The 25,383-nt window shown below is 36.3% G+C and overlaps 1 protein-coding gene across 23 annotated transcripts in view; it reads right to left on the bottom strand.

Moving 5' to 3' along the window:
* CASK (calcium/calmodulin dependent serine protein kinase) overlaps positions 1 to 25,383 on the bottom strand; it is a 243,228-nt gene that overhangs the window by 52,440 nt on the left and 165,405 nt on the right. For 17 of the 23 annotated variants that reach the window (XM_030019535.2, XM_030019539.2, XM_030019537.2 and 14 more), the window contains 2 exons: positions 20,300 to 20,317; positions 11,843 to 11,964 (listed from right to left, as the gene is read on the bottom strand). In XM_030019535.2, the coding sequence (XP_029875395.1) occupies positions 11,843 to 11,964; positions 20,300 to 20,317 (140 nt within the window). The remainder of the gene's footprint in view (positions 1 to 11,842; positions 11,965 to 20,299; positions 20,318 to 25,383) is intronic. The other 6 variants (XM_030019538.2, XM_030019545.2, XM_030019555.2 and 3 more) reach the window with 1 other exon arrangement.

Raw genomic sequence — 25,383 nt, 5'->3', positions numbered from 1 at the left:
AATTTGAAATACTTGACTTCTTTCTACATATTCACATTCATGCAAAACATAAATTATTTTTTATGTAAAAAAATTCTTATAGTAGCAAAGAGAACCCCAAATTTCACTTTAATTTTGATTATTTAGGTGATAGAACTGAAATATACATATTCTTTTATTTTTTAGAGGAACTTTTATCTGCAAAAGGTAGGCCAACTGTAATTTGTTTTGAAAGTCATCTGTATTCTTACATATTTATAATGTGTTACTTGTAGAACAGAGTTTCACTTGCTCCTACCTGTGTCAGAAATGAACATAAACCCAGATCTTCTCAGGCCTTTACCTACAACAGCGGGTAAGAAGAAATGATGCCAGGTAAACTCAATCAGCCCCATGGAATTTCAACTTTTACTCCAAGCTGCTTCCTTTTTTTGGCACCATTCCACATTTGGGCTTCTTCACTTGTTTTATTTTAAATCAAGAACTTTTGGGGGGAAGAAGAGAGGAGAGGAAACCCGATCAAATTGGGCAAAACATTTTTCTCTGTGTATTAGTTCAATTCCTACTGCATACGATTGGCAAACAATTGTCTTCTACAGAGTGACAAATTTCATTGTATTGCATATACAAAACCTGAAATTCTGACCATGCAAAACTGACATACCAATGAAGCTAATTGCCAACTGGAATTTGTTTAATACATGTTAGCAGGATGTGAATAACCACATTTCTGATGCTCACAGAGGATATTACATGTTTTTTAGTGGTCGATGCCTTACTACTGGAGAAGGAGGAAATATGTTCTACTTCAAGAACCGCTATAATAAAACTCCTTGACTGTTCAGCGTGCTATACATGACAACAAACACTGCTTGTCAGATGTGGTCCTACTGAGTTATCAGAACACCATCTTAGCAAAGCACAAACCATCAAGCTTCATTCTACTGAGGATGAATATAAATTAAAGGACAGATATGGTCCTTTGCGGATCGATGGACAGATATGGTATCCGTTTTATTAAGGTGGAACCCTGAAACGATTGTAGGCTTCCTTTCAGAGGGAAAACACATCCCCCCAAACCCGAAGAAGTGCACGGCCGAAGGACCGTGTATGTATGCCTTGCCTTCATAGTAATCCAAGGGGTAAAAAGGAACCCAGAAAGAAATCCTCCTCATTGCCTTCACAGTGTCTGTCTATTGGTGTCAATTTGGCTACATGACAGTTGGAAGGAAAGCATACAGTCCTTTACCAGTGCTGGCAATAGGCATAGATACCAAGGGGCATTACATATGTTACCACTCAATATTTTATCATCTAAATCTTGCATTGACATATTTTGTACACTTGGAAACACCAGGGGAACTAGAAGGTTAAGGTATAGAGCATTGAAAAGGTTTTCCATTCTGTTATGTAGCTAAATGTTGGGATATCTGTTGTAACTATCTTTTGACCAAAACTTAAAAAAGTGAAAATGTATCCAAGTTTAAATTAGCTCAATAGGTTACAATCCTGTAGCAAAACTGCAGGCAGTCATGAACTGTGGGAAATCACACAAAGTTCAATCTGAAACTAAGGCTATACAAATCTGTGCAGCTCCATACACTAAATCCACTGCACTTATATATGTGGGCATAACCATTTTTTGACTGTAGTTCTTATGCTGCTAGTTTGGACAAGCAGCAATTTTAGCTTTTAAAATGATAAAGGAAATATTTCTACTTATGTGTATTACATGGCACATTGCTTTTTACAGTCTTCATAGAACACCAAATATTTTCACAATTTGCTCTAAATCAATCTTGATCTAATTTTATTTTTAAACTGATATAGTTCAAGCAGATTCAGAGACACACTTATGCTTATACTGGTTCAGACCACATGGTCAAGTGTCAAGATGTTCAGTAATACCTGACTTGTATGTTTTATTTCTTTAAAGAGGCTAACTGTTTACCTTCAGCATTCATGAGCTATGAACAATTCTTAGCTCTATTGTAGAACGTATTCTTTTTTTGCAGAAACTACCATGTGCTATGCACCTACTCTGTAAATTCAAAGCCTTCACACTTCAGAGGTAAAAGAGCTGAGGAAAAGACAATGTTCTTACAAAATAAACTGCAGTGTGTGTGCTTTTTTTTCCCACAACTGTTCTTTTAAATTGTGCCTCTTGATTTGCTTCATATTTACCAAGAAGGGTTTTTTTTTTTGTGTCACAGAAGTAATGATGATAAACAGTTATGCTACTCCTCAAAATCACACAAGACATTATTTCATGTATAATGAATCCAGACTCTAGTACCTGACAGCATTATATTTCACTATAAATTAGGACTCTAACCTAGTAATTTGTCTCATATTTTAAGAAAAACCCATATTAATAGTCATCATAAAAATTATATTGACTGTAAATCTGCAGTTCTCAACAAGTGATAGCAGATGTTAAAAGATATGCCAGACAGTACATGTACGTAGCTTGCCAAAGAGGAAGAGGTTGCAATTTAGCAAAATTCTAGATCATACGCGATACATGTAGGTAAACATATGTTCTCTCAAATTGCAAAGTGTGGTAAGCAAAGCCTGGTATTGAATAATCTTAAATAAATACATGCTACACTTTAAAGTCATGGTGCCAAAACAACAATGATTTAGATGTAAGTAGACTGATAAAGATGTTTTCCTACCTCTTCAAAGGAGGTGAGAACTCTTCAATTTCTGCTGCCACGGGCTCACTGCAGATATCCAGGCTACCCTTCAGTCCTCCGCTGTACACTACAAGAAACCTTCAGTACGCTGTCTAATCTTTTTTTATTTCAGGAACATTCTGCCACAAGTCCCTCCAGCCATTTTTTGGGGGGGGGGTCTCAACTGCATTCTTATATCATAAACCAGATTTTTCTCTGTTCACATTGCAATTGTTTTAACTTCTTTTGGAAAGATAGAAGAAGTTAAGCTAGGATGAGATAAAGGTACTACTTTGCACACAGCAGTACCAAGAAAACTAGCACAGCAGTCGGAAAATCAGCACACTAAAATCCAATGGTCCCAATAAAAAAGCCCCACTCTCATTCTGGAATGTACCAGTAGTACTGTTATGAAAGACACGGGCTTAGATCATTATTTCACAAGGTACTTCAACATATTTGTAATTTCAAGGACACAAAAATCCTGTTATTTTGATAACAGTCCCTTGATTTTTTTTTGCTCCATCAGATATCTGATTGAAGCTGATCTTAACAAAACCAAGGCAAACCACCTTTCAAAGATGACACCAAGCAGCTGATCAGATAAAAGTAAACATAAAAGACATTGAGGTGCTGAAGCGTGTGCAAAGAAGAGCAACGAAGCTGGTGAAGGGTCTAGAGCACAAGTCTTATGAGGAGTGGCTGAGGGAACTGGGGTTGCTCAGCCTGGAGAAAAGGAGGCTGAGGGGAGACCTTATCGCTCTCTACAACTACCTGAAAGGAGGTTGTAGCGAGTTGGGGTCGGTCTCTTCTCCCAAGTAACAAGTGATAGGACGAGAGGAAACGGCCTCAAGTTGCGCCAGGGGAGGTTTAGCTTGGGTATTAGGAAAAATTTCTTCACCGAAATGGTTGTCAAACACTGGAACAGGCTGCCCAGGGAAGTAGTTGAATCATCATCCTTGGAGGTATTTAAAAGATGTGTAGATGTGGTGCTTAGGGACATGGTTTAGTGGTGGGCTTGGCAATGCTAGGTCAATGGCTGGACTTGATCTTAAAGGTCTTTTCCAACCTAAATGATTCTATGATTCTATAAGCACCAGGGAAAACTAATGCCTCAACACATGAAGGGCTACAAAAAGAGTTATGTTACATGGACAACACCTTGATACACCCCACAGAACAACCCTTGCCCCCGTCTTACTGCCCCACTTCCAATATGAACTAATGACCTATAGCAGGAACTATAGACTCAGGTTAAGCCTAAATAGGCTCATTCCCAATTCTGTCAGCTGAATTAACTTTTCAGGGTTAGATCACCATCTTGAAGAAAAGGATGCTAATGAACACAAACCTTATTCCAGGGGGATATAGAATCCATATAAAACTAGCTAAATCCACAATGATTACAGAGAGTTGCCAAAGAACACAGCTTCCCACCTGTTTTGTGACACTGAGCATATCTTGCACCAGGACGTGCTAATGTTGGAGTTAGAACCATTTTTGTTTTTCCCTATCCATCTAAACTTTTTGTAATGATATACTGAGAATAAAAATACACTGCAATGAACTCATTAGTACAAAGAACAGTCAACATGTACCAGCCAACTACTTGAATAACTGGAAGTAGGAGGCAGTGAGGCCTGACTGACTTCAAAGATAGAAGCATAGCTTATTGGGCTGTTACTGTATTGCCTTTGGGTATTTTAATGTAAACTAAGTATAGAAGAAAGCTCTCAGCACCAACAAAGCAGAAGTGTTATTCAAGATTTGTGGACTGTACGCCAGGCGCTGTAGCATTTTTTTATTTTTGTCTTTTCTCAGAGTAAGTCCCAAGCTCCTGGAGAAATAATAAATCTGAGAATCTGAAGTTTTATAAGGAAAAAAACCCCAAACAGGTAACCCTTATGGTAAAAAGGAACTCAAACTAACTTGAACTACAGTCAACATAAAAAGAAGTGAAGAAAATCTAGAAAGTCAGATATGAAAATGATCCTCTTTACCTCTAAACAATATCAGTGAAGCTAATTAAACGTTCTGCAAGTGCCAGCAATACAATTCTAGTGTTCTTTGACAGATCATGGCCCAGTAACAAAAAAATACACTGTAATCAAGGGAATTTTTAATTCCACATACTAAAAAAAAGTCTACGGATTTATGCTTTTGGAGTAAGATATGTTGGCGCACACAGACACACACACTTGCACAGACACTCACAATGACACACCACTGACACAGGGAAGATGACATTAGGCCAAGAGGAATGGGCTAAATAGTACAATTCTAATTTAAAGTACATACTTTATTAAGCTGAATTTCACTTGATGATTCACCACATCAGTACTATGCTTGTAAATACTCAGAATGACAGAACACTAGTTAGAAATAAAACAGGTTAAGTGCAACAAAGCAACTATCACAGTGTCATGCAATCCGACCCAGAATTTTGCATTGTTGGAAAGTGGTGGATACATACATTTCTCAAAAAATGAGTATTATTCAATATAAAAGTTACTGTTAGCTCTTACTTGTATTAGTCTTGTGTTTAAGAGACCCAGTCACATATCAGTATTATATAAGATATTATAAAAACATGGAAGAAAAATGGTTTCTGCTCAGAAGACTAAATATAAGACAAATTCTCTATATAAATTTGTAAGACAGAGAAACAGGAGGAACAAGAAAACAATGAGATGATGCTGACTTGCACAGTGATCTACATATCCCAGGAGCACAGAAAATGAAATGCAAATACATGAAGGAAGTTGAAAATGGAAGGTATTTTAGAGAATGATTACGAAATAATGCAGAAGAAATTCTAGAGTAGTCTCTGCTTTTAGTGTTCTTTCAGATATGGCCTTCCAGAGAAGTTACCTTTTAGAGAAAAAGCATACTGCAGTGGTGATGATGATCCAGCCCACCCGCTGAAGGAATTCTTCAAACAGTTCTCCCTAAGGCTTGGTCATTGTTCCTTCTACATTACTTGGGAAAGGAGTTTCCATTGCAGTGTGAGAGACAGTCCCTCCCACTCCCTGGGGCTGAGCATGCTGCCTCTGCTGGACTGGGATAAAAGCCAGATTTGATTCCCCAAATAGCAAGGTGCTTTCCTGCCAACATAGTTTCTTTTCCTTTTTTTTAACAAATATTTTCCATTTGCTTTTGTCTTACAAACATATCAATTAAAGGATAATTAAAAATTGGAAAAGAAGGTGTTTTAAAAATGAGAAAGGATTATTTCACATAAGTATAACATGTTCTGAGGGAGTTTAGCAAGACATCTAGCACACATACACTTTTCGATCTGTTTTTGCAAAAGAAACACATTCATGTTCCACTTATTAGTTTTAACATAATCAGTGTTCAAGAGCGTAAGGACCAATGTTGATCCAAAACACTTGAACCACGCTATGTGATTCACATAGAAAACCATTCTTATTCAAATCAAAAAATAGAAAAATTAGACAATTCATGAAAATATTTGAGCTTTTTATACACAGCTGCTGGTTTTATTGTCTTTTCTATACCATATGATTGATATTCCACCAGTCTATTTATAACATAAGAGAAAAGAAAGGAAGAAGGAAATTAAAGCATCCTGAAAATAGAAATAAAAATGTCTCTTGCTTTGGTTTTTTTCAAAGTATATAATAGAATTGTTAATTTAATACACTTCGCTCAGAAAAGAGCAAATCAGGGATAAATGTATGAAGAGTTTAAGACATTTCAAATAGAGAACTATAGTATCAGCCATGGCTGGACACTGCTGAATAACAGCTACTTTTACAAAAGACGTTCAAATTTACTGTGCCAACGTCCAACTTTGGGAGGGTAAACAGAACAAACCAAAACAAATCCAGTAGAAAGCTTTAGCCAACGTAAGAGGCTAAACTGAGGTCCCAACAACATTCACTCTAGCAAAAGAGAAAGTATGTTTCCTTAAAAGTCTGGACTTCAGGACCAAATCTGTTTGGATGACTGAGCTCAAAAGAAATACTAAGGGAACTCTGAAGTGTGCACGGATGCATGTTTTTTTGAAACATTACCATTAGCAGCAAAGGATAACAGACATAAAAGCAAGATTCTCTTGAAATTAAACTCTAAAGGGAAGAAGTAGCTAAACAAATAGATATGATACGTATAGCCACTCCAAAATGTATTTAATCTCATTGAGTTAAAACCGTATGTGTGTAATGTGTTACGCCAGCAAAAGCTAAAATAAACTTTCTTAACAGTTCATAACACTTCTATCGCAGATATACTTGCAGAAATAACAACACTTACCTTAATGATTCCATCTATGAAAATAGTGTAACAAACTTCTTAAATTAACAGCGAAAAGCTATCAGCCTAGAGAACTATCTGACTCAGGACAGACACAGACAAAGCCGGTAGCATAGAGAGGCCCCAGTCACACAAAAGCTGATATTGTTCTCCAGCTAAGCGAAAATCTCACTTGTAAATCGAACGACATCTGCATTCAGAATCACCCACAGAAAGCATCCCTGGAGAGGTGACCAAACTACTTGACTCAAGAGGAGAATGATTTCTCTTGTCTCCTTCAATATAGGCAGCTGCATAAAATAGCAGCTTCTGGTTTTACTTTTTAGCAAACGTTGCTTCCTTTGATGCACCAATAGAGATGAAACATAATGTGTAAAGATCTTCCCCATTTGGCACAGCCTTGAAGCCCAGTATACTTTTCGAAACAAATAATCATTAAAGTAAAATCTTTTGTCATGATACAGAAAATAGCCAAACACCAACGCCTCCAAAATTAGTAACCTCTTCATATTTATTTCCAACTTCTTTATCGGTACTGCTGGCACAAGACAGCAATGCCTCCCAGGATCTCTTTCATGAAAGTCAACAAAAGAAATCTTAATTCAAGCATTTGATAAGGCTTCTAAAAATCTGTCAGTGGTAATAAAAAGCTGTTTCACTACTTAAATTTAACTCTGTTTTTCCATAAAGTTATTTATATTCTTTACTTGACTTTATTACATTCTTTATGATCTAAATTGGATACCAAAATGAAACAATCTATAAAGCTTTATATAGGCATAAACCCAGACAGTTCCAAGTCACACACAGGAATGTCCTACAGCATTGACCAAAATTTTGATCATCACATTTCTAACAGAAGCAAGGAAAAAAAAAAAAAAATCTGTCCAACCCAAAGCTACTCTTTCAATTACTAAACAATAAATTTTTTTTTAGGTGGTGAATATTTCTAAATGGTTGTTCCTAGAAGGCCCTTTTCTTTACTCTCCCCAGTAATCAAAATTAAGTTTTTAATAATGTACTGTGTAACTTTTGTGTAGGAAAAAGCACTCAACAGAACAGAAGGATTGTGTAAAATTATGAAAAAAACACACCATGCAGCTATCCAATAAGCCCACATCAGGTGTCTTGCAGGATTTGGCACAGAGTCAATATAAATTACTTTGTAAGTAGTTGGCACCTTTTCCCCCCTTGTTTTGAACAGCTTTGGCACCCAAATAGTGGAAGAGAGTCTTAAAATAGCTATCTAAACAGACATACAGAAATGAATCAATTAAAAACAATCAGTGGGATGACAGGAACCCTGCCTTCTATGGCCTTCAGAGGTGCCTGTCCTCATAACATTTAAGTTAATGAATTACTCAGAAAGAGGACTTCTATTTTGTGATCTGTAATACCTGAAAAAAACAACACATGGGTAACGTGCACTCTTAACACAAAGATTGTCCTTTCTTTTTTTTACTTTCAGAAAAAAGTTAGTTCAGAAGCAAAAGAACGTATTTCAGCAGTAGATGTGATCTATCATCATGTGCCTAATCTAAAAATAAGGATAACTCTTGAGAAAGAGTAGGAACATGAGAACAAATTTAACTGTGGAAAAAGTCCAAGGAAGAGGAACAGTAGTTTTAAGGCAAAGTGACAGCCACAACTTCACAACAGATTAGAAAATTCCTACTCAGTGGAATGCAATGCTTTACAGGTGACTTGTTCTGGCGGCCTCATTAACCTCAAATACTCTGAGAGGAATAAACCGTTTCCCTGACAGAACTTCATCCAAGTACAACTGATGATTTTTTCAGATTTCTGAGAGAAACTGGAATAGTATCAATGCAAAAACAGAAATCAATTTCCCACATATGTTACTGAAATGAAAAAGCTACCCTTTCAAATAATACTGTCTGTAACTTGCATCAGTCTTTCAAATATGTATTTCATGACATTGCAATCTTTTAGAACTTTATTTTGTATTATTCTAATCAAAGTATTTTTTGGAAGATTCTATCATTCCCCTTCTACATATCATAATAAAACAAAAATGCTTTTTGATAGCATTTTGTTCTCACAAATATGTTATTATAGTGTGCATTTAAATGTATCCCTTTCTGTCTAAGAGAATGACCATGACTTTTAAATAAAAGAATGGTAAAATGGTATGAATTCATTGCAGCTTTTTCTTGTTTAAAAGGCTACAGCAGACCATTACAGAAATAATAGATCATTAGCGAAGTACTATGAACCAGACTGGTACTGTAAAGAACAGAAAAAAGTAAAAGTATTGCAGAAGAGTGGGTTAATGTCTGGCAGACCTGTCATACAGCTAAATACTTAAAACTAAGGCCATCTGACTTACCAAAGCCCAAGAAGTTATATGACAACATAATAATGGTTAATAAATATATAAAACCTTTCTGCATGAGTGACACAAGTGTTTTGGTTCTTATTGTTACAGTCATGTTGTTATCTTCCTGTCCAGATTTATATTTCTCGTTCCTATTATCTGACCACCTTTCTATACTGCAGCATGCAATATAAAAAGACAGAGCAACTTAAGCATCTGGAACACAAGCTAGAAGAACTTACATTGGAAAAAAAAAAGATTCATATTTTAATGCAAATTGCAAGGTGAGTTGTTGGAGATGCAATTTAGGAAAGCCATGAGCTCTGAATCCCTTCTTCCTGCATACTTCATATAATTTTCTCCAATGACTGTTTAATGTAAAATGCATAAACAGTTATCAAGAACAAAGATTAGAACTGTAGAGTCTTGTGCCAGAGCAATGCCCTCATCACGTAACAGCTATCTCCGGTCCCTCGAGTCATACGGGCAACTATGTTGTGGGGAAGCTTTACCAGAAGGCTTATGTTCCCATACAGGCCAGTTCAGAACCCCACAGCTGGGTCCTCTTCTGGAAGGAACTATGTGTGGATTTCAGTCCTTTAAACTTGAAGGATGCACAGAATCCAGGTGGCCCACTATTCACCAATCACTAAAAAAACTGTAAGAAGTGTACAAATCATCTACTACATTTTAAAGAGTTTGGACACCAAAGGAACTATGGCACCATTTACATTCAGGTCATACCCTTGCAAAGCTGCATATAGGAACTAAAGCATTCAACAATTTTTCAGAAACTCTTTAAAGTTTCTACAACCATAATCATCTACCTGCAGATCAGATAGCTGGAATGACTCCTATTGCTGTGTGTCTTTCACTGGGTAAAAAGCATAGACATCTTGTTAGATTTGTGATATTCACTGAGGTATCCAAGCTGTTAAATTTAAGACATAGTAGAACGGTCATCATCTATATGGTCACATGAGCTTTTTGTTTGATTCAGGAGTGCATTTTTGAAATGAATCTTCTGATTATGCCCACCTACCATTCTTTTGTTTTCATTGTACAGTGTTACCAGAGCATATTTACTCTCAAATGACGCTAAAATAGAAGATGCTGTTCACCTACCAGTGGCTATTCAGTCCATAGGACTGCGGTATAGCTAGTGTAAGAATTGTTGACACTGGGTGTCAACTGCTTTGCTCTACAGATCTGTTATTGTTATGTTGTAGTACTTGCTAATGTGGACATAGCCTATGCCTGTGGATCTGGTTCCATCGTAAGTTTTTTCTCAGTGGAATGTGTAGATTGCTTTAGAAAAAGTTTGTCTTGCCTGAAGGCAAGTCCTCTGCCTTCAACATGGAGTATCCATATATCCCAGAAAAAATCAGGGAAAGTTTTTTCTGCTTATTTTTCACCTTTATTTTAGACCCCAATACTGTGTAGACACAGAAATCAATGACAGCATGATATGCTTTTGAATTTGTCCTTCAATGAGGGTCTTGGCACTCAATGTGAGGGATGAAGTGTAAGCCTGCAGTGATGCTGAAGGTGTCTGTTTTTGCAGACAGTTGAAGTTCAGCAAATACTTCTACATCAAAACTATAGGTATGTTTTCCCAAACTCACACAGTTTTGGAGAAAGTACAATGTATTTGCTTCTTAGGCCTGCTTGGTTAAAAAACTATTGGGAAATATAAATAGGATTTCTGCATGTGACAAGATAACAAGAAACTTTGAAAAGAGGAAGTCCTCAAGGCACAGAACGATAAGTAGCGTGCAAGCATTTTTCTCTCAAACACCAGACTACTTGCTTTTTAAAATTATTTTTGCAAAATAGAGTGCTTTAGTTTTCTGGAAGAAAAAGAAATCTGCGAACCATCTGATATCACAGTTGATCTGTATGTGTAGCCAGACAGTGAACTATGCTTACAGATAGACAGTGAAGAAATGGCAACCAAGTCCTGATTATGCCTACCAGGAGCACTAACCTGAATCTTCCAGCTTTGTAATTTTTGTACACTTTCTTGTGAAACACCCCCTGCTGTCTTATGGAGTAATAGCTCTCACGAATCACAGAATAATACAGATGTAAATGACTGAGCCTATTACATGCTGTGTTCAAGTATATGACAGAAACAAGCATACCTAGGTGTTTCACACAAAAAAGTCATACTTGTAAGAATATCCATAGAACTGGTCTAAGATAATTACATTACTCAAAAATAATAAAAAAAGGATGAATCTGTACAGTTATAAAGTTGCAAGTCACATTTAAAATAAAAAATATAATCCAGCCCTTACCAAAAGAAAAAAGCTTATTATGATAAATTATTTTAAAGCAAAGCTATTAATTCAAACCAAGTCATTAAGCACTTACATATTCTAAAATATTCTGTATATGTAGTCCTAGAATGTATTTTTGTGTAAAGTTGATTGTGACATTCCACACCTAAATAAATTCATTTTGGTATGAAACAATAACAGAGAATATATTCGGGATAAAACAAAACATTATCCAATGAACAACAGACACAGAAATGCACTCAAATTGTTTATCACAGAAAACTTACATCTAGTAGCGTGTGAAGATGCTGATCCTGGAAAACACTGTGAAGAAAATCTAAGTCTTTTTCGCTGCAGTCAGTAAGTGCGTGAATTTCTTCCAGGCTGTCCAGCACTTGTGAGACTGCTCCTATGGGGCAATAAACAGGAAAAAAAAAAAAAAGAAAGAATAAAGATCAATAAAGCAAAGACTCACAGTAAACTGAACTTTGGAAAAGGAAACTTTCACTTCATCTGGTACAACGGGAACAGGAACCTCAGAAAGCTGGAGTTTTTACAGGAAAACTCACCGAATAAACTTCATGTATATCAACAGTGCCCATATATAGTGTAATTATACATAAGAAATGGTTTAACTGAAGAGAGGTTAAAACTCTTTTTTATTAAGCTTAGCTTTGTTCTATTTTAGCCTGGTTTCCAATGCTGTCTTTCGAAGTTACTTGGATTATCTGCCCAACTGCCTGTCCTCACCATTCTCACCCCAACCTTCTCTTTTTTCACTTTTTTAACTGCTGGCCAATTTCAAATACATATTCCAAATCAGTAAAAATTTGAAAGAAGCAACGTTTTCACAAATTCTTTTAAAATCAGCATCTGGATAGAGGAAGGAAGAGAAAGAAAGACCTGGCTGCTGTGTCCTCCGGGGGAGAAAAAAATAGGCTGTAACATGAGCTCCGTTTTTTGTTCTGTTTGTTCTGCTTGCTTAGTTATCTCAGACCCAGTTATAGCACTTGCTGCCTTTTGGCCAGTGGATTGTTTTGGGTCATAGGAAGATGGGGATGATTTTTATATGGCATAAGGGTGAAAAGAGAAGCGAGGGATATGAGGACAAAAAGGAGAAACAGGAGGCATTATGGAAGGTGGAAGTCCATGAGGAGAGTTGAACTCACAGCAGGGGAGGTTACAGAAACACAATAGTAAACAGTAAACCAGCCCATATTGGTTCCTTGTGTAACAACTTGTTTTACAAATCAGATATCAGTGGTGGCTGCCACTTGTGTGCATTACTAGAATGCTAACTTTGGCTTATCTAAACACCCACAGCCCATGTCTTCAGTTTTTCCACAGTGGTATAAGCATCTGGAAAGATGGTAGCATATCCAGTGGTCTACAAAAATGCTGGTGTCTGACAGTGAACTGCTGAATGCTTTTTCATAAATAAATTCTTAATTCTGGATACAGAATTCTACACTTTCTGTATTTCACTAATTTCTCCTTAATATGTTTATTCTGTTTACTTAATTAATTTGCCAGTCTCCTTTTGTCAAGATAGATAATATCTAAAAAATGGCTGTATTTCTTGAAATTCCATCCTCCACTGTATGAACAAATCCTTTTGTAATCTATTGCATTTTCAGAATGTAATAAAACCAAAACCTCCAACCCCCTCTTAACCACAGAAGGAAACAAGTTAAATTCACTTATTTCTCTGAAAACCTTGAAAAACTGGAATAAACACAACAAAATACACAAAAACTACTATAGAAGACTTGAGACCTCATGGCTTAGAAGGATGAGTAAGTTACAAGTCTAGAAACTCTTGCATTGCATTTAGTACAAATCTCAACCTAGGATTCTCCTCACAGTTCCTTGTACACCAAGGTTAAGAACAACAGTATTCCCCTCACCACAACCATGGCTCAGGAGCAATAAGACTTCTTAGTCCTCTCCCATTAAATGTGTCTGACTACTTATTTCCAACTGATGTATTAATTTAAGTTATGCTCCTTTAAAAAAGCGGTGGTTGGTCAGCAAGTAAAACTAATGGTTTGCCTTATTGTATAGTTGCTGTACATGGGGTCAGGTGCACTGATGAAGAGAAAAAACTGCTCTGTCTTTGATAATGAATAAGCATGCTCAGCTGAAAGGAACATTCCATATTCCTCTGCCTGCGCCACAGCTTCCACACTGGGAGACACTGCAGGAAACCTGAGAAAATACAGGCACTGGGAATCTGCTGGTAAGAGCATGGAGAGATCACAGCTAAGCCTCAAAGGCAAGGAAGAAAACCATTACCTAGGGACCCAAAAGGGACTGTGCGCTGAGTTTCTTCTAACGTTTTCAGTATGTCAGTTAAAAGTTGATGAACTTAGAGATCTTCAAGCCTGAAGGAAAGTGCTTGACTTTCCAGAACGCAGTTGGGAGAAGGAAATTTGTTAGAATTCCCTTTATTTCTATTCTTGTCATGCTCAGAGTTTAAATTAATGATTTTCTTTTCTAGCAAAACTTCCCTTTCTGGGTTCAAAGGTCTTTCTGTGTATTTGGACCGCTTAAGGAAAACTCAAGATAAGATTCACTTCAGAGACTTGGATATGTTAAGAGTCTCTAATACTGCTCAATGTTGCTCATAACCACTAAAGCTTGAGCCAAAACCAGAACCAATGAAGAAGCATGTTCAAAGTTGTCTGCAGCGCTGTATTACTGTGACACACTGAATGCTCTGGACCACCACATTATTTATTTTACAGTATTATTTACTTTGGGAATTTTATTTTGTGGAATACTTTGAGGTCTTTCAAATAGAAATAAATGTTACTATTTTTTAATATTTGCTTCTCAACAACCTTTTGAATATCTGGGAATTGCAAAATATTAAGCTTTGTTCATTAGGTCTTTTTTCTCCTGTCCATTGGTCGCATTGAATAGATGGCTAAAAAAGAAAGTTTCCAAGAATATCCTTAACAAATCTGATGAGAAGTTCTGACAGTGACTTTGCTAATCCCTCAAAATCACAGTTCTACCTTATGTTTTTTTACCTATAATTTTATGCTGTATCTACTGCCCTGTCTTTCATGCATTTACAAACAACAGGCACCTGCATGAGAAAACGGCATAGTAGCAATATACTGACAGCATGTCATTGCATAAAAAAGTGATAGAACAATTCTGCAGGCATTTTTGTAAACACCTCAACTCTCTCTGTTACAGACATCTGGTTAAAAGCCTAAGAGTACCTTTCAGAAGAGTTTTAAATTCAGATAAAAGATACTACATAAAATAAATTAACCAATCTTTACAGCATACCTGTCTCTAAAGAGATTCATATTCTATCATATTTAAGCTAAATTTCTAATCTTTAGGGAAAGTGTAAAAACACTCAATATTTATAATTAAAGCTTGTATCCTCCAGAAATAGGATTTAATCTCTTTTCATCATTGCAAATGCACCCATTTTAGCCTCAGCATAGATGATAAAGGAAGGAATTGAGTTATTATACAGTCATACAATCTAAAAGCTCAGATTTCTCATGGTCTGTAGCAGTTACAGACAGAATCCATAAATATAAAAACCAGAACGATGCATAAATATTAGGAAGCCAGGAAAAAAAGGAAGTCGACTAACTTGACTGGCTTTGTTTGGTTTTTTAAGACTCCCTGAAGTAAACGTTGTTAGAAAATGCTGCTTACTGCCACAGAACTTTCAAGTAGCCCCAACCACTTAGGTGATATGAATCTCACCCTGCACCTTAAGTTACTATAAAAATATATACACATACAATTGCACAGGAAAGCTTTAATTCCAGCGATACAAGTAGAAGACTCTTCTCCACAATAATAGTAACAAAATCCACACCAAACATGGCTCTGTGCTGTGAGAAGACTGTGGTAACTGTGGATCCTACTGTAATTGCACAAATGTTCTCGGTGTGCAAATGAGCAGTGACTCTGGGCCATGCACACAACCTTATCTTTCTTGTATTCCCACAAGACCACCTAAGAAAGGATGGCTGCAACTATTCACAGTTCCCTTGGGGCTGACAACTCTGAAAAGTTGAAAACTATGGGCTCTCACTATATTAAAAAGAAAAAAAAAAGAATGCTTATGACAGTCTTCCGCAGTCAGTACTAGTACCTTAAATGTTTTCATAGTTACTGGAATGACTTCTTAAGGATGATATCAAATTGCTTCTAAGAAGATGGAGATAAACTGAGTAGCTTTCTGCCTACAGAGGCAGATCTATTATTTGTCAGTTAGACATATTTGCTTTATAAGGCAATAACTTGGGATTATTTCTTTACCCAGTGTGTAGTCAAAGTTATCATAGGTATTTCTTGCAGGTTCTGTTACCTCATTTATGGAGATGGCCATTAGTAAGTAGTTCTCTCTTACAGCTAAATTCTGTCTCTAGAGTCTTTGTAGTTCTCATACAGTGCCCTTAATACTACCTGAAGTTGGTAGGGACACTGGTTCATCAAGTTGCAAGTAGATGAATCTTTGGTAAAATAGTGCTGCTATTACATTCTGGCATCTAGCTGTTCTCATCTGGAACAGGTGGTTTGGCTAGAGAAACTGAACTTTAGAGGTAGGTGGGAGTTGCTTACTTCTCCGCAGAAGAGGAGAGAAGAGAATAAAAGAAAAGAAATCTTTAAAACACTATTCCACGTATTGCCTACATATTCTCCAATAGTAATATGTCTCCACCACAAAACACACCAAAAGTTTGCTTTTCCGAGGCTCAGCAAACAAGGCAGGTACAATTGACTTCCTCTCTTATGCAGCAGGCAGTACAGTGAATTACGAGCTTCTTTTCATGCAGCAGTGATCTGCGACAGTATATGAATAAAAGAGGGTTTAGGTAAAAAGACTTACATCTTGCTGCAAAATGCAAAGACTACATTCTAGACTACAAACACATTCTGAGAGAGGGTAAAAGAATTCTTTGTTTTATTTTTTTAATATTGAAGATTACAAATGCCCATTTAAGTCTTTGTCAGTCATAAACCCTCCTCTGAGCAATGAGAACTTGTTAGAGGAAGCCTGACCTTGTTTAAATACAAAACTATAAACCCGTGACATTTTTGCAAGTCTCCTGCAATTAGTATTCCAGGAAATTACTCTGCAGAAGACCTTATAACAAACATTATAATAATAGCATATTTTTATTAGACAGACACTGACAAAATGCAAACCCCTTAGATTTGTAGAATCGTATAAAATTAAGGTCCTGACACCAACCACTCATTATAATCCTGCTCATTCTTATAAACTACCTTAGTTTGGATTGGCTTTTCAACTATTCTTTATGTTGTACAAATAGGTAAGTAACTATGCATTGAAGATTTTACAGTGGTTTTTAAATGACTAACCAAAGCTTAGCTGCTATTTGCAATTTCTCTATATATCACAATTCAGTCCTTATGGCAGTCAATCTACAATCAACACAAGCTGATTTCTCCTAACTTCCTCTCTTGGATGCCTTCTTGTGTGCAGCCACCGGAAATGAAATTAAAAAACAATCCTGGCTCTCAAAGCACAGGCATTTCAGAAGGTAGGATTTGCATTTCACTTTGTTTATGAAGAGTTCTGAAGCTAGCAAATACAGCAAGGACAGAAGAAAAACCATCCAAAATTGTTAGATTTTAGAGAGATCAAATATTAGAGTCACTAAATGAAGTCACTTGGTACAATCTCATAAAAAACAAGCATGGGCATTATTATGAAGTGCAGTTATTTTCAGAAAAAATATCTTATAAATACTATTAGATTCTGATAGAGCACATCTGGTAAAGTGACAATGAGATAATTTTTACCAACTCTGTAATGTGAGATTCAAGTTGCGTGGATTTTATTATTTTTCACATTGCTTCTGCTTTAAGGCTCCAGCCACACTTATACCTTTAAATGATGTATTTAGTGATAACTGTATAAATCAGTGCCTCCAGTAGTTTTGTTTTGCTGGCATCTGATTATGATACCCTAAAAACACAACGCATAAATCTTTAACACATTAGGTAATTAAGCAATATATCAAAATGCTGTGGAAACGATGGGGTGTCTGTCAGCTGAGGTTTTCAAATAACAATCACGTACCCATTTAAAACTGTTCACTTTAGCGAAACATGAAAATCTAGGCTCAATATCAGCATAATTATAAAAACTAAACACATGCTGTTTCCATTAAAGGCGAGAAAATAATCTTTTACAGAGATGGGATCTTCCTACTACTTGTGCTGATGTAACTTCTTAGATGTAAGAGAAAGCCAGGTGAGTACCAGATGCTCTTCATCACTTTAAACCACATCTGCAAGAATCACTGGAGTTGAGATGCCTGTAACCTCACACAGTAATTTGTTGCTCTTTGTTTTTCACTATATTCCAGAGAAACTATCTCTGTAAGAACAGATGACAGCCAAGCCATGTGTATATATATGCCTATAATAGCTTAAAATAAGGTGGGAGATACATGTTTCACATATATACACAACAGTGTAATTAAAGTGAAAGGTAAGTAAGGACTCTATCCTCCTCAAATTTGAGCTATATAGTGTTTAATGACTTCTTCCTTCTTGGACAGAAACCAAACAGCCAAGTTTAGACACTCTCTTAATTTACATGCTCCTACATGCACACAGTTCTGTGAATGCTCCTGGGAAGCGATTAAGACAGTAATAATATATATATACACATTTATATATATATAAATGAGGAAGAATCTAGGGAGACAACTAGAAAGATGGAGGTTTATGGAGACTACAGTGAAACTTCAGAAAGAAGGCAGTTGGTGCGATTGAAGGGTACTGGGATTTACAACTAAATCAAAGAAGTTAAGAATCATAGAATCATAGAATCATTTAGGTTGGAAAAGACCTTCAATATCATCGAGTCCAACCATCAACCATGCCCACTAAACCATGTCCTGAAGTATCCCATCCACTCGCTTTTTGAATACCTATGGAACACCTATGGAATACAAGAAGGGAAAGAAAGGCATGTAAAAGTCAGAGAAAACCAAAGGAAATAGGTGCAGGAGAGAAAAACAGGGAGAAAGAGGAAAAGACCAAACAAAATAAAAAGAAAAGGGAAAAAAAAAAAGAGAGAGAAAACAAGAGATAAAGTGTTCCTAAACAGAAGCAGGAACGCAGAGGAGAGTACTATATATGGAAATACAAAAAAAAGGAGGGGGTGAGGGTGAAGGGAGGGGAGGGGAGGGGGGGAAGGGGCAGGGAGAAACTGATGCTTGATTTTGAAAACAGCCTTCGTTTTATTCTGCACACACAGGGGCACTGTGTGTATGCAGATCTCCAGCTTTCTCCTGTCTCCATACTTGGGACCTTTACACAAAGTTTGTGAATTCCTTTTCCCAGTTATCTCTCACTGTAAAACTAGCCACAGATACCACAGAAGGCAGTCTAGTGTGGTGGTAAAGAAATATGTGCTGAGAAGGTATTGTTTTTCAGACCAGACCCACACCTTACAGGTAGCACACTCACATGCAACTAAACAAATAAGTATTTTAACAAATGAATGCCCTTCACTATTACTTCCTTAGATACTTTCTTCCTTATTGCAAAAATATATGGAAACCCTCTTCTGACCAGTACGAGGGCAGCACACTCTATCAGTCAGTAGGTTTACTGAAGAAAGTCTCTATGCACAAATGAAAACCAAACATCAGTGGCAGAGGCTCTGTGTGAGATTTCTTTTTTCCCTACAACTGTATAAAAATAATACTGTTGCAAAAATTTTACATAAAAATCCACTGAGTTCTCACTCTCGTATTACTGGACAGGCATTCTGGGACAGGGAAATAGGAGGACAAGGAGCAACATACCCCACAACCTATAAGGTCAAAAGAATAAACCAAACAACAACAACAAAATCCATGACTTTGATCAGAAATGGAGACATGGACATATGTCTTGCTGCCCTGACATAGGACGGAAGAAGAACTGTTAGCCTACGAATCTTAAAATGCTGCAGGAAAACCCCCACTTTTTATAGCTTGTGTTTTGAGATGCTGAGTTTGTTCGTTTTGAAATGGTTGCGGTTTGTGTCAAAGGGTCTAGAATTTCACACCTTCTCTGTCTAGTATAGTCTGCAGGTTTTAGAAGTGCTTGTGCTTTCAGTCTCTGATGAAGCGTGCAACTAACTTGCAGCTGAACCTCCTCCCTACATGTCAATAATATTCCTTCATTAAGGAGACACATACTGGATAGTTATTTAAATCAGGTGTATGCATATACACAATGCATATGCATATATCATGTATCACATCAACACAGAATGATCAAGAAATTTCATGCAAGGGTATAGCAAGAAAATAATACATGACTAATATTATAGTATATATTTAGTGTGAGGAGAAAAAGGCCCATTAGTCCATGAAAACATTAATTTTGGAACTAAAACACAAAACCAAACCATTTTATCCTTTATTAATTTAATGAAAATTAAAATTTATTTCAGTTGTGTTGCAAATATTGACAACAAAAAGCCAGGTAATTTTAATACTGCCTCTATACTAGAATCTTCAGAATTCCCTGGAAATCATGTTACTTCTGGGTAATTATACTTTCAAAGTTATAGAAAGATTTAGTCAAAAACATATGGGCTATTTTTCTTGAACAGGCAGTATTAAAACTGAAAATAGCAAAGAGAAGAGAAGAAAGCTGATTTTTAAACATGCAAAGACACACACCATAGCTGAATGATATGCCTTAAAGGAAAACAAAGGGATACCTACTTTCTGCTGCTAGAAGTCCTAGTAGGAAGGCAGCATTTGGACAAACAACAAACAGTATGAAGATTTCAGAACAAGCGATTTATAAAGCTGCAACCTAGCACACTAGTTTAGCCACAAAATAGTATGAACAAAGTGACAGGACCCCCCCGTTTTTTTTAATATGGTTTCTATGTGTGAAGCAAATGCAACTTGCGACTGGGATGGGAGGAAAACAAACACTTGGCAATGGGAGGGTAGCACATGTATGCAGTGTTAGGTATCTATAATACCAGACTTTTCTCAACATTGGTTAAACTATTTTAAAAAACTCGTGGACAAAAAAAGACTTAAAGTAAGAATATTGTAAGAGGTGAACTGACAAACTATTTCAACATACTGCAAACGAAGCATAACATCATATTAATTAATATATTTACTAGCTAGAATTTAGCAATATTATATTGAAATAAATTGTTTTACAAAAGTTGCAGTGATAACCATTATGAGAACTATTTAGAAATACAATCACTTTATTATTGATTTTAATTTACAGTGGCTTTATATACTTAAAAGTTTTTGTACTTAAATGTACCAGAACAAAGATTAAATAGCTGAAAAATCATAAAGATAATAATGGAGTATCACACTCAAACTTGTGATCTCAAAACTGATAGTCAGTTATACCTGTAATACTAGATAAGGATTTAATAACAGTAAATTATAAGGTGAATGTAATCTTTTTTTCCCCAAGCACTCATACTGAAAAATGTTACACAAGACCCTTTGCAAATATTTACAAAATCATAGGTAATTTTTGTGTAACTACAGTATTTCTTTTTCTTCCTTGTGTCCATGAGACCGTTTATAAGATATGGGCTTATATTGCCCATATTTCATGGAATCTAAATCCCATAAAACTACTAAACACTCATTAAATTGTGAGTTAAGTTAGTTCCACGTATGTTGGAAACAGGGATTTTACAACTTGGCCATACATTTGCTGTTTGATCTCACTCTGAAAGACTATCAGATTTACCTTTTTTCCCATTATTATTACTTTCAAATTTGAAAATCAATATCTCATACTGTTAAAAATTTCTCATTTGATATGACAATATAGATTCTAACAAGATAAAAAAGAACGAAAATTTCAATTTACATACAGAAACCCTGAGACAAAATAGCAAAATGCATTTGTAAAAATGCCATATGAAGTTTGTGCCTTGCAGTTTGAGAAAACAAACTAGAAACACTGACATAGACTAAATGTGCCTGCTTTCTGTGCAATGCAAAAACACTGCTTCTATGTTCATCACCTTACACTGTTACCACAGAGCTCAGAAAGCACGTAAATGTTCAGGAAGTACTGCAACAGCGCTATTTGTTAGCCTAGGCTACATACATACATTTGGTCAGTCTCTTATAAAATATGCTGCTGTGCTTTCTCTGTGGTTGAACCGAAACACAGCATCATAAAATGCCTTACAGGAATCTAGAACCGTTTGCAGCAAAAAGCTAGTCTGAAAGCTGTTAGTCACATTTCAGAATATGAGCACACTAAACCAAGCAATTCAATCAGGCATTACAGAGAAAGTCCTTTAGCCAAAAGGTAAGGTTTGCTTTAATTAAAAATCAGTTATGCAGGTTTCCAAAGACTATGGACTATCCACTGGCTTAACTCCAACGCTGACTCAGTAGTTCTGAAAATGTGGCTACAAAAAGGTTTTTGGAAACAGAAAGTTATAAAAAACCTCTTCAATTTATGGGCTTTTCTAACTGTTGGCCTAAAAAATTAAACATCCTGAATCTACTTAAAACTCCAAAGTAAACTAAAAGGTCTTCCTGAATTCAGCTTCCCAAGTCAAAATGTCAAACAATTCCACAGCCTTTCCTTGGGCTGCCGCAGAATGGGGGAGCTGAAGAAGCAAAAGGAGGAAAAATTAAAAGTTTTACCCTGGTGATGTTCATTCTGCAGCCTGAGGCATTCTTATCAAAAAACGTGAAAATTATACCTCTGTACTCTCTGTTAGGGGACAAATGGTCAGCATATGACACAATCGGAGGAAATCCTCCGTCTTGATCTAATGTGCAACCAGGTGATAGGAGGGCCAGGGAGGGCAGGGGAGAGGGGAGGGAGTTGGATGGGGAAGGGCAGCAGAGAGCAAACTGTGAATTTCTCTGGCACCTAATTAATTTCACGGTCCACTTCAAATACTCTCTACTAGGCCAATTTTTCTCACGTGCCAGATTTAGCCTTTAGAGCTGCTGATTGCTAACTTCTGATTTATGTTTGTTTCAGCATATTAAAAATATCCAAAACATTCACTGCCTTGGGAAATGGACATTTTACAATGTCTTGAAGACAGGCAACCTGAAAGTCAAAAGTTTTACATTCTGGCAAAAAATACTTGCAAGATGTCATTTGAGCTGTTTAGTGGCTTTACTAAAGAAGTTACTGAACACAGCCTATCAGCAGTAAAGTAATATTTTAGTTTAAAAATATTTACCTAATTTTCCAAAACATTTTAAAAGCCTTTATCATACTCCCTCAGAATTCAGCAAGACTGACTTCTGCCACGTTACCAACAGAATGATAGCGGGATTAAGTTAAGTCCTTCAGAGGACAGTTGCTGATGAAAGAGGAAATAGATCACCCAGGACAAGCTGTGGGAACCAAGAATTATTAGCACGCTCTGTATGAATGAAAGGAAGATGTATACAGAAAAATACCTGGTTGACTTTAAATGAACTTTATCTGTGTTCATTCCCATCTAATTTAGTTAAGCAATTTGCTGACCCTCATTGCAAAGCTCTCTAACAAGAATATCCTTTGTGATTCATCTGACTTGCTGCCTATAGTGCCTTCATATCCCAGGCTATTACTCTGGTAGTATAGGAGGATGCTCAAAGGTTCCAGCAAACTCAGGTTTACTGAACTCTGAAGAAGAACACCTCTAGATTAATCTGGAAAAAAGACAGGACTGAAAATTTTCTGTTTCTGTGTTTAGAAAGACCTGGAGGAGGACAGGATATACAATTTGCATAACCTAATAAGCATTTATATTTCTGCATCTTTATCTCAGTAGGAGTTCCACATTTGCCCCTTTCTGACAAATCATTTAATTTTAATGATAAGCTTCATGGAATTTTATGGGAGGATTAAATAGGCAACAACATTTAAATATTAATCGCTTTTCATTAGGGTTTATGATCTGGAATAACATTATGGGGTGTTAGGAAGGAAACTTAAATAACCTTAAGATAGTCAAGTTTCTACTGCAATTCAAGAGTTTTATGTCTAATTTCTATAAACTAGTTTAGTTTAGAATCATCAAAAGAGCCTATCTTTACAAGCTAGAAATATTTGAAACCTTTATTAGTGTACTTCTGAAGAGGAAACAAAATAGATTTCCATATCTAGCAATTTCAGAAGCCGAAAGTTGCAGTATCTTTTCTTGCAAGCCTCAGTGTTTATCCTGCGATATTAAGTATTTTATCAGCTAATGTAGTCAGTCAGGGAAACATCACGAAAACTACCCGGTTAGTATGGTGTCCTGATCACTACGATCTCCCATCAGCAAGATCAACAATGTTATTTTGGAGAATAACTACACTTCCTTGAGAAATCCAAGCTATTGTTTCAGTTATTTCAGAGATGAACACAAGATAACAATGGATCCAGCACAGGTATTTTGTAGAGTTTACATGTGTACTGGATTCATGTATTCTGTGTGCGGAAAAAATAGAACTTGTACCTTTGCCGTATACTGATAATCTGCAATTACATCACTCTATGAGGAAGACACATGCCCTGTTGATGTCAGACTGAAACTGGAAAGAGGAACTGCAGTTTTTAGATTGGGAAAGTTGCCACTGCCAATCATGTTGGTGGCCTATTCATTTTATTGAAATGGGGGAAGTAGCTGTGAAGAAAAATTAAAGCACTGCAAGTAATTCTGGATGAAGTAAACCCAACTTATTCTTTCTTTAAAAGAATATATGGATCCTTACTTACAAGTACATCAAGTATTCAAAAGCTGGCTGCCTGAAGTTAAGCCATGAGGTTGTAATTACCCATTTGCAATAAATGATCCGAGATTCCCATTCACTTCTATGGAAATTATGAGCAGTGTGCATCTCTAAGGACAAAGCAACCTTTTAATTTAAGTACTCAAACTTGAATTCCAAGAATTGAAATTTAAGAATTTCAACCAAAAAAAATTGCCCCCAATTCCTATATCAATGACGCTGAAATAATTTATAAAAATTACTTGCTCATATGAAAGAGCAGAAATATGCAGTCAGTAAGTAATTTTCTTACCTATAAAAACATTGGGAAAGAGAATTATCACACAGCAGTTCAGCACATGTAATTAAGTTCCTGAAATGTCTTCTAGTAAAGTCAGTGTATAGCTAAAATATTCTGCAAGTACTACTTTGTTGTTTAGAAAAATAGAAGAGAGTGTCCTATTGGCCTTAAATTTTTCTTAAAAGTTCATTTAACTTTTTTTAGATCAGACAGACCAACTCTAATTTTAGATCAGACAGAACAACCCAGACTTTTGCACTGCAAATGTTGTGAGTAATGTTATATCAAAATTAAGATACATAACTATGACAGGACTGTGTTAGTATAGGGACTGCCAGGTTATTTAAGTTCCTGAATATGGGCTGAGGACAAAAGGACTGCTTGGAGTAAGATCACTGTCCTGCCCAAGGCCTAGCTAGGTGCTCACAGCACAGCAAAGGTATTATCCTCCCCTTCGAAGTATGTTGGGAGGTCCCTGAAGTACATGTATTGTCTCTGAAGATTTGGGGGTCTGGGTTATAGTATCAGAAATACTGTCCAGCGTGCTTTAAAGAGGAGACATCTTAATCATACTGTTCTTTAAAACAGGAGGTCAAGAAACTCTGGTACTCAATGGCTTCTTTTTATAAATAACTATTAGTAAGGTATGAGAACCTTGCTCCTGCCTAAGAATTCAAGACAAAATGTCAATAAGCTTTTACGCTCAAGTAATATACATATGAGATTACAGCACTATTTGTAATTAAATGTACATACAACAAATAAAAAAAATCAGACAGAATTTCTGTAGAAAATT

The sequence above is a fragment of the Aquila chrysaetos genome, chromosome 7 (assembly GCF_900496995.4).
Source record: "Aquila chrysaetos chrysaetos chromosome 7, bAquChr1.4, whole genome shotgun sequence".
Classification (NCBI taxonomy): Eukaryota; Metazoa; Chordata; class Aves; order Accipitriformes; family Accipitridae; genus Aquila; species Aquila chrysaetos.
The sequence above is the reverse complement of the archived record's forward strand: the minus strand, read 5'-3'. Positions and strand labels throughout refer to the sequence as shown.